The sequence below is a fragment of the Erigeron canadensis genome, chromosome 4, assembly GCF_010389155.1.
Source record: "Erigeron canadensis isolate Cc75 chromosome 4, C_canadensis_v1, whole genome shotgun sequence".
NCBI lineage: Eukaryota > Viridiplantae > Streptophyta > Magnoliopsida > Asterales > Asteraceae > Erigeron > Erigeron canadensis.
Genome location: NC_057764.1, coordinates 21138746 through 21150005, shown reverse-complemented (window position 1 = coordinate 21150005; position 11260 = coordinate 21138746). Strand labels below are relative to the sequence as shown.

General features: G+C 31.3%; 1 protein-coding gene across 1 annotated transcript; it reads right to left on the bottom strand.

Annotated features, from left to right (window-relative positions):
• Positions 1–6350: 6350 nt before the first annotated feature.
• On the bottom strand, positions 6351–9061 carry LOC122595598 (GDSL esterase/lipase At1g28650-like). The gene is made up of 5 exons (XM_043767992.1): positions 8766–9061; positions 7903–8130; positions 7601–7749; positions 7222–7498; positions 6351–6805 (listed from the first exon to the last, which is right to left on the bottom strand). Exons 1-5 carry the CDS (start codon positions 9031–9033, stop codon positions 6540–6542), a joined length of 1188 nt encoding a protein of 395 aa, XP_043623927.1. The 5' UTR covers positions 9034–9061; the 3' UTR covers positions 6351–6539.
• Positions 9062–11260: the final 2199 nt, after the last annotated feature.

Below are 11260 nucleotides of genomic sequence, written 5' to 3'. Positions count from 1 at the left end.
GAAACAATCATTCGTTGCTATATCTGCTACAGAGTCTGAGTATATAGCTGCTTCGGATGCCGCCATGGAAGCTGTCTGGATCAGAAAGTTCATTTCTGGGCTTGACGTGATGCCCTCAAATAACTCACCTATGGATCTGTATTGTGATAATTCGGGAGCAATTGTCATTGCCAATGAACCTGGAGTTCAGAAAGGTGCCTGACATTACATGAGAAGATATCACTATGTTCGTGAGCAAATTGAATCGCGTGAAATCAAATTACCAATGTTCACACAGATTGTAACTTAGCAGGTCCTTTTACAAAGACTTTGTCAAAAGGAAATCTCAATAAGCATGCCGAGGCCATAGGTCTTAAATTTTGCTAGTTATATCATGTAAATCTGTGATTGGTATTTGGATAATGGGATTTTAAATAATTGTTATTTTAATAAATGAATTTTATACTTGGTATAAGTGGTTTCATTTTATAATAATTGTATCCTATATTTGCATGTTTAGATCTATGAATATTTTAAAATATTCTAAACGTCCATTGTCGATTAACTATATGGGAATATAGTTAAACTAAGGCAAATGTGAGAGATTGGTGAAAATATTTAAGGGAATATTTTGAAGATGGTCGTACCAAACTCACATGATATTCAAAGAGATGAATATCGGACTTACCCCACTTAACAAATATTCATTTTATGGATCGGCGTCATTAAGTGAAATTCGGGAAATGGTTACTTTATATATCCTTAGACTTGAGATACAAGCAGGTTATGCATGTGTGGATTGCATTTTCTTGATATAGTTCTAAGTGTCCTGAACAAGGTAGTAATAAAGAGCTATTTTCAGAAATGTAGTGAAACGACATGACTAACACGTGTAGTCAATATAGTATTTGTTCCTTCAATTTGCAACTGAAGTATGATACTATTTGGGACCCTCATTAATTAATTAAGATGTTTGTATGGCCATACCCAAATGAACTCAAAAGGAGGTCTTGATTAATCTGGTAATCTTGATTAATTGTAGAAATGAAAAACAGAATCGTTAAATTATGAAATGAAATTGATCCATATTCATAACTAACAAGGATATCTGAAACAAAATGATATTAAAAACTAAATTATTTCAAATGATATTTTAAGAAACTATCCTTAAATATTTCCGGGAGCATTGGCGTGTTGCTAGACGCTAATCAATGTCATTGCCTTTATATAACATGCTCAAGTGAGAGCTGTTGGTATGTGATCACGTTATAATAAATGCATGTCCGGATATAATTTAAGCCTACGAGGGTCGTACGAAATGACACAGTAACTCTATATTATTAATTAGTAGATTAAAATAATATATTAATTAAAATATAATCACGAATGATTAATTAAACTATATTAAAGGATTAATAGTGTTTAATTAATTAAAGAGGATGATTAAATTTGAAATTAGGAAATTAGTGTTGGACTCTAAATTCCCTAAGGGGGGCCGGTTTTGAGAGGCATTTTAAGGGCCTTGACTAAACTTGATCACCAAGTAATTTAACCCTAAATAATCCCTATATATAGAGGCTTTATTCTCAGGGTTTATTCATTCTTTCACATAAGAAATTCTCTCCCCTTTCTTCCTCTCTCTTGGCTTCGGTCGAACCTCACAAAGAAAAGGGTTTCGGGTTTTGCTTGGTTTGACTTCAAGGGTTTTAAACAAATGGTTGTTTGGTTCGTATTGGGTATTAGCATACGGTATAAAAGTGTCTAGTGTACGATCGTAGAAGGGTTTTACTTTAAACCCTAAATAATAATAATAATTCTATTAATAATATTGTTGGAAGCTTTGAGCAAAGGTACACGTTTCAATTCCCTCTTTGTTAATTAATATGATTGCATATTTGATTATTTCCGCTGCGTACTCGTGAATTGTTATATGTTTATGTGCTTATATTCTAAGAGTTTTTACACACTAGTTCTTTATTCACCGTATATTTTGATGCGAAGCGTATCAATTTGAATCAAAGAGTGAAGTTATGGGAATTAAAGTAAAATTTTGATGTGCCTAATTTTTACACTTTGACGCACTCATTTCGCATGTTAAAAATGCATCGGGTTCATCTATGTTAAGTCCATTTTTAAACGATGATATTGGAAAACACCAAAGGGCTTCATGCACTTAGAATGCTAACTTTTCCTACATAAATATTCCATGTATATAATATAAAATCTAAGTAGGCAAATAAATTAGTATTAGAGTCGATTTTTCCATGGTTCTAAATTAGAATACATTTGTTAATTTGAGTTTTAAAAAAGGATGTGTAATAATCTTACCATCAATTAGATGCAAATTAGATAGTCAAACCTTTTAAAAGTTTTGTAGTTATGTTCAAAAAGGAAAGTCTTGTAGTCATGCTTTAATTTAGATATCTCGATATCTCATACCCACAAAAATTGCACGGTCATTAAGGCTTCATAAGTTTGATGGAATATTATATTAGGCCTATATTTGGTTCCGGCCCATTAAGTATTGGTCTAAAATGCATGAATATTAGCGATGAGCCTAATTGCATGAGACCCATTGATACCAAGTTACCAACTTTGGAATACTATGGGCCATAAGCCCATTACTATCAAATTAGATTATCTTTTAACTTTTTAAAGGAGTTTTATTTTTACTTTTCCATGAGTTTTATAATTTTAAAATATTACATCGAAAAGCTAAATTAAAAATAAAAATATTTATTTATTTAAGCTAAAATGAACATAAGTTCAATTAATGTGATTTTATATCAGGCTAAAGCTTTCTTTCACATATGGTGTGAGTTTCGAAACGAAGATGATCATATTTTTACTAACTTATAAAACAAAGCCCATTTACCGTGTTCAACTTTTGAACATTAATATACCTAAATTATCAACAACTTTGAACTGTTTCTCAACTTATAAACTAAATCTATGTAATATATATTTAATATATTTTTCACCCCTATCACTCAAGCTATTTCTCTCCTCACTTCACTAATTTAAATATCTAATATACCTATAATATCTTTTATGAAAGGATATACAATATAGATCTTTTGATTTTTTGAATAACTACACTACCTTTTTTTTTTATATCAATTACCTTTACATTAACAACTATACTGCTGTCTACCGCCATCAGCACACCCGTCGTCAGTACCACTATCACCACCGCCCACCGCCGCGGTTACCAACGTTACATTACACAAGTACCCCTCTAACTAGATATATTGATCCCATTTTATGGTAATAATATTTTAAAAAATGCGAGAAAAAACGGAAGCCATAAATCCATAATATAACCCAAAACTTCCGCACGAAGGCCTCGAATATTACTCGTACATCACAATATAACAGCCAGATATTTAAAATCCCTTTTTGTTTGATTAATGCCACAATTCATTGACTTTTATATGTCGACTGATTGAATTTTTTTTCTTTTTTCTCGAAGGCAGCTAACACTCCATAAGCGGATGTGTTTATGCTGGTTTGACTATTGACAACGCTTTAAAGGGTTTGCTCTCTATGTGTTAGATGAGCATAACGCTGCTACTTACTAAGGTCTCTCACCATATTACATTCTGGCGGAAACCGAACCTAAGACCTCACCATATTACTAAGGTCCCTCACCATAACCACTGGTTTAACACCCAATGGCACGGATTGAATGTTACCTTTCTTTACTTTACGTTTCGATACCCGTAGCTACTCCATATGTCAGTCCTTTAAAATCACACATTCATTAGGCAAAAGTTCACTGATACGACAACGACAACGATACCCAATCCTGGCATAAACCGGGGTACGGGGGAGGTATGATGTAGAGAGACCTTACCCCTACACAAAGGTAGAGGACTGCTTCTAGATCTACTGAAGTGGGAGGGACTTCTGGCCCAAGAGTGAAAAATAAGGTTAGATCCACCGGAATGAAAAAGTTAACCGGATGAGAGTAATCTTGATCTCAAGGTCGATCACAATCTCGAGAGCACAAACTCAGATCTCATATTTAAAATTTGTTACCGTTCGAGAAGGAGGTAATAGAGAAAGAAGAGAAAATACCGTTTGAAAATTCCACCGACAAATACCTCAAAATACCTCAATTATTATCCTTAAAACGGCTAAAAGTAAAATAAGTCATTTGTCTTCTTACTTCCGATTCGTCAATTTTAAAATTGATTTCTAACCAACACACCATTACCAACAATAAATTATTATATAATTTTTTTTTTTTTTTTATTTTTTTTTTTATCGATTTATACACATTTCCACACAAACAGAGGGTGCCAATGATGTTGTTTTTTAAGTGAAAAGCTAAGTGCGTTGGTTTAAAAGGAACTAGATTTACATTTGCATTATATAAATATACGTATTAATACTCGTACGATGTATGGATTGATATCAATGTTTTTATTCTATGATATGCGGATTTTTTTTAGTGGGTCAGCAAAAGACACTTACAATGGCATCAAAGCATAAAACGTATAAATATTTATATATATTAATGGTAGAGCAAATAGCGAATAAACAAAACCCTGGACTGTTGTCAATTAATATGTACTTTCGTTTAGAAAATGCAAAATTGCCACACATACGTAATTTATAATTAATTTATTATTAAATATGATTAGTCAAATAACAAAATACACAAGCAAACCTACATTGCAATAATACATGTAGAACATAAAAAGTAATTAATAAAAATTAAAAAATGAATAATAAATGTAAGTTGGACACATGCCTAAATTGAGTCCAATTTCACTTGACGTAAAATTTTTCCGACTCTCTTAGACCTTACTACCTTAGTATACGCCAGCAGTTTCATACCTTTAGATAATATATCTGCCACAACTTACATGCAACATCTTTTATATATATATATATATGACGTACAGTTGAACTAATGACATATTAACCAATTAAATCGCTCAATTTCATCAAATTTATTTTCGTTTATGTCATCATTTAGACTTACTATAAATTAAAAATCTTAATAATCATTATCTAAATATATTATTATATTAGCTATTATATTAATTTATATAAAAAGTATAATTAATTTACATTTTTTTTGTTTTCCATCAATAATTTACACTTTTTAGCTATGGATACTTAATTTATATTTATTTTTAGCCATCAACTTAAGAAAATTTAATAAAATTTACAATCATTTAATTACGTAAAAAATTTCAACATATGCAATATTGTCTTCAAAAAATTATTTCATAACCTAATAACTACTTATTAACAAATATTAGATTAGATTTTTATAAATTAATAATATTAATATTTAGTTTAATATTAAATATAAACAAAATTTGAACTCTAGATATATATTCCAAACATAATAACAAATAACGATATACAACATCATTCCCAATAGGAATTACAGAACATGGGACGATCATAGAACAAAACACGATTTACAAGAGGGTTACTTAGATACTAAATCCAAATCAATATGAACTCCATTCAAGATTCATTCTATCTCTCAGTCAAAAAGGTACATAATTTTTTCTTTTTTTATATATATTAGTCTTGCGTATTAATGTTTAAAGTTACATTTGTCACTCAAATCAAGAGTCCTAATTGGTATCAAAGAATATAAAAATAACCCTAATTGTTATATAATTATCATAGGACAAGTGATTGAAAATTACCTATGCGTGTTATGGGTCCACATCATAATCAAATACATATACTTGAGTGTCAAATACAGGATCACAAGTATATTTATATTTTAATTCTAAATTATCTTTCATAATAATATCACATTATGAGTACAAATGGTTTCAAAATATTTAATAATAAAGAAAATATGCCTTGTGGAATGACTATGGCAAACAATTCCATCAATATGTCTCAGCTAATAATGACAGTGACGAACCTATAATTAATTATTGTACAACAAGTTGCAAAATATAACACTTAGAATCGTATATATTCAAAATATAAGCTTTTATGACTTAAATGTATGAAGATCTAATATTGATAATATTGTAAACCTCGTGTCCAGTGTTGGACACGGGTCTAAAATCTAGTGTAACAACTATATATATTTAAAAAAATGAAAAATTACATCTATTAAGATCTCCATAGTAAAGCTAATAAACGGACATTGTCAATCATGGTAAGGATTATGCATTAAATAAGAGAATAAACAACAGTGATGATTAAAATTCATATCATTGTGAAAAAAACTAATATACACACTCGAATTGTTATACGTACATCATATCCGGGGTACGTATATAATAACGACCTCATAAATAAAAGTTAGTATTTGATTTTAAGTAGGAAACTTGACAATATAGATTAAAAGAACACATGTCATTTAAATATTGCGCCACATGTCGATCAAAGGATACAACAATACTGTTTTAGTTTATTGGTAGATGATGTTTATACATACAGTTATGATAAAGAAGATACATATTTCAGTTGCTTATAACGGAACATCCCTTTCCCATGTTTAGCTACATGTATTAAAAGGCATGAACAAGAATTTACTACAGTAACACATATTTACTACGAGTACATATTTACATAGAACTTGATATTCTATCTCTCTTTTGCATCATAGAAGAAGCACACACCGAGTTAAATTGGGGCGTGGTGTATTTACCTTGAAATAAGCTCTTGTAAATAACTTTGTATGCTGCTTCGGTCAAGTGTAATCCATCCCAGTTAGCATATGTATTTGGGTGAACACATACAGATGATGACAAGTCTGAACACGCTATAGACGCGTCGTAGTTAAATGGCCCTCCACCTCCACAACATGCTCTTAAGGCTCCGTTTGTGAATCCTGTTACATAGCAAAATCACTAATTAATTAATCCTGCAAACATAAAAAACATTATGTCCTGGATTTTATGTTCCTTTGAACGACAAATAACTCTACTCGTAAACTACTCCAAATAATCCTATATATTACCTCATGCCAGGGATTGAACCCAGGACTTGATCCTAAAAAGTAAGAGTGTCTACCAAGTACCAAGTAGGGCTGTCATGGGTCCGGGTTGGTGGGTTGATGAGTTTGACCCATCTGACTAAAATTTTCAGATCATAAATTTCAACCCTAACCCATAACCTGTCAACCCGTGACCCAACCCATGTGACCTAATAACCAGATGCTTACAAAAACTACCTAGAAATGCATTAAAGTATCTAAAACTACATATATAGTACATGATAACCAAAAGTAACGAGTGGGTTACTCACCATATTTGACAGGGGACATGTAGAATTGCATAGCAGCGTTGTAGTAGTCAGCGTAGATGACGTTGATATCAGGATGAAGTTGTCGGACTTGGTCTAATGCTATCTTAAGTTGTTCATTGTGGTACTCGGAAAATTCATTTAATTGCATTATGCAGCCGGTTGAATTATCATAGTTGACTGTTTGAGAGCCATAGTAGTTTGTTAAATACACTGCAGAACATCCAATTGGTAGGTTTCCTGGTATTATTAGTGTCTTGGCTCCTATGTCAATAAGTTCCTGTGTTTTCAACATACTTATTATTAAGTTAAGCCCGAATTATCAAAATTTGTAGTTAATTATAAAGATAAAAATAAATGTCATTTTAGTGACTGATCTTACATTAACTGCAGAGATGATGGCCTCAATAACAAGCGGAACATATGATTTAATATCGTCTATGGATTTTCCAGCGAGTAAGGCATGATTGTAATCGTTTCCCCCAATCTCACCCATGAGGACCAATGAATTTCCCAAAAAATGCTTACAATCTGCAATAATATTAATGTTGACATTATTAGTTGATTTCTTCGAAAAGGATGTTTTGATATATACTTAGAATTTTCTTCCAAACAAATGTTATCAGAGGATTGGAATTGAAAAACTAATTTTTTGAATTTATGTACATATATAGATTATGTTACCTCGAACATTAATGGCACAAAGAGATGGCAACGATCGTTTGAACCACCCCAACTGAACTCCCAACGATGAATTTGTCATTGGATTTTGAACCCCGTTGGCCGCATGAAACGAAGAATCCAATGCAGTTGCACCTGCCACCGCGTAGTTTATTCCTCGTCGCATGCCAATCATACGGCTCCCCTTTTCTGTAACAAATGGTCGTACCAATGGTAGCCTTGTGCCCTCAGCTTCAAGTGACAATAAAAAAAAATTCACACTAGTTAAATTGCGTACATCTTATGACTTATAGGAAGCCTTACAACAAAATCACAATGTGTATATCATTTGTGATTTCGGATCTAGACTTTTGGGTCAAATCATATTGCGGGATTGGTCCATTCTCGTTACTCTTTGTTAATGATTGACCCGTTTATGCAAAATCGCAATGTTTCGGGATTTTGAAAAATTGCAAACCATGTCTTGCAATTTTGCAAAATATGCAATATTTGGCTTGCAATTTCTGAATCGAAAGACATAATTTGCGATTTTGATAAACATTTATATGAAAACTTGAAAAAAGTTTGGTTTATTTATCATATATTTCGATGATCATTTTTTTTTTAACACTATAATCCACATGAATTTTTTGATAAAACCTTTAGGGAAACTAGTCAATAGCCCAATTCAATGGCTACCTGTCCCAAAAAATTATTTTTATCTGTTCCAAAAATAGCCCAATGGCTACGGCCTTACATGATCAATATTAAAGTTGATATTATAACACACAGAAATAAGTATTTCTTCCAATGAAGCATACATATACATATACACATCTATATGCAATAAATAAAAAGAATTAACAAAAGTAGTGTGAAGGAAATACCAATGAAGTCGATGATGAGGCGACCGTTGGAGCAACGACCAGTGGGCTTATGGAAAAAATTTTGGCCATAAGGTGGGAAAAAGAAATGAAGAGGCTTTTGATTTTGCTTGGAGGTAAGTAGTTTAAGGTTACCAGTATCGGCTAGAGAGTCCCCAAAACTGATGATCGAAGTAAAACATCCATTTGCACACAATGAATATATACATAACAGCTGCAAAACAATAAATAATTTTATTACTCGTATAAATAATGAAGAAGAATTGGCCATTTTTGAGCTATATGGAGATACCCTTCAATTAATTAATGAACTATATATATATACCAGTATAAGGATGGTGATCCGTCTATTTATATATTACATGAATGCCCTTGTAGGATATTGACAAATGTTATACAGTAGTATTATGTCGATCAATAATTATCACAGAGATATTTAAAAAGATGGTAAATATTACTGTATATTGAATGGTTCCATGATGGTAGCCTAAATAGTATTATATAAATTGAAAAGTTAACCACAAAACCAATATATTCTTACATTTGCAACCGAAAGAATCTTGGGACTTTCTCGACTTTCTAATGTAATTATTAAAATCTAGATTAAACTATGGCTATTTATCACAAACGCTATTAATTTTTTATTTTATACATTTTGATTACGAATTAAATAGATTATGGTATATCCTTCCAAATAATCACCCCTAAAACTTGTAAGCACTATACAGTATCAAAACACTATACAGTACTTTATCACAAACTTTATTTTTTTAAGTCCATTTCGCTTGAAACTCCGTGTCATGATTCGATACCGAAAAGTTTAGTATATGTTTTCTTAATCGGGTCCGTGCTAAAGAGGTCATTGGAAATGAAAATGTCTATTTCAAATATCCGGCAGGAAAAAAATCCGTACTAATCGCCCAAAAAACACGACGGTTCTATTGTTCTTTACTACTACTTTTTTATAAAACTAGTTCCGTAATTCTATTTTGGCCATTATGTAATCCCAAAGTCAACATAAAGACATAAATTTAACTGTGTATGTTGAAAAAACGTTGACTCGGGCCAACTCTACCTTCCACTGCGACAAGATGGGTATACCTCCTTAAAGCCATGAACCTTGCCAGTCTTACCCAATTTGCTTATGTTGTATTTGACCCATTTTACTATGATGCATCTCTTCTCTTGTACACTTTAACCAAAACCTTTACCAAGTTTAAAATAAGGTTTTTGCAACCATCATACAAAAACAAGTGTAAACTCACACTTTAACTAAAACAGTAAAACCTTTACCTTATCATCCAGTGCCTCCTTGAGCGCGTACAATTAAGTGAAGTAACCGTAATGCACTACTACAAAAAAATGCAATAAAAACGCTCTATAGTAATTTTTAGTTAAAGCCAGTTCCTAATTAAAGCGGCATATTAATTGATACAGATTTTTTAACTCAAACTATGTATAGAAACCGGTTTTCTGTTAAGTAATTGACATCTTTAGCTGACGCGACAGTTTAAAACTGATAACCGATGTGAAGGGTTATGAACTAGTGGTCTTAGCTCTTGCTCTTACGGTTCTTAAAACCAGCCGTCGAGGTTGGTCGACATACACTACCGTTTGATGAGTAATAATGTGTATATTTTCGTACTTTCCACGATTAATTTCCTGGAAGTTTCCTTCTTTTTGAGTTTTTTCTCATTCCCAGTTTCCTGGAAGGTTCCTTCATTGGTCAAGAAGGTTAAGTTAAGGACTTAAGGTGGGTCACCCATATATATTTCCGGAAAAATATATCTTTGGCTCTTTGCAAAGTGATATTGATTATTAAAGAAATGATGATATTAATTAGGGAAATGATATAATAATTATATATGAAGGTTATATTTAATTTGTTAAAACATTTAAAAAAAGTATGTTTTAAAGATATGCTTAATTGTAGAAGAACAACAATTTTATGCAAGTTTATTCATATCAGCTATTTACAAATAAACTAAAACAGGATTGAGATGTTATTAAAATGACACGTGGCGTAATCCTTTATTATAGACACGTGTCCTTTTAATTTATTTATTTTATTAAATTAATTTTATATAAATTCAGTTTCTTTCTTAAACTTAGAATTAAACTCCAACTCTTTTATTAATACAAAAAATATTCTAACCTTATTTGATTAAACATTTTTTTCATTAATAAATTGTTTTTTTTTTCCTTTTCAATTCTTTAACTCCTATTACTTATATTGTACTACTTATAATAAATTATTAAATTTTAGACCCATGTCCAATACTGGACACGAGATTTACGATATTAACAATATTAGATATCCATACATTTAAGTCATAAAGGCTTACAATTTTAAAAAAATACGGTTTTAAGTGTTATATTTTGCAAGTTGTAGTACAATAATCATAGGTTCCTCACTGTCATTATTAGCCTAGACATATTGATGAAATTGTTTGCCGTAGTCATTCCACAAGGCATATGTTATATATAATAATTTCTCC

Excerpts from the sequence above, each read along its gene's own strand:
- LOC122595598 (XM_043767992.1), bottom strand. The coding sequence starts at position 9,033 with ATGGCCAATTCTTCTTCATTATTTATACGAGTAATAAAATTATTTATT. Across the intron at positions 8,131-8,765 it reads CCTCATCATCGACTTCATTG|CTGAGGGCACAAGGCTACCA; the intron begins GTATTTCCTTCA and ends TGTCACTTGAAG. Across the intron at positions 7,499-7,600 it reads CCATCATCTCTGCAGTTAAT|GAACTTATTGACATAGGAGC; the intron begins GTAAGATCAGTC and ends TTGAAAACACAG.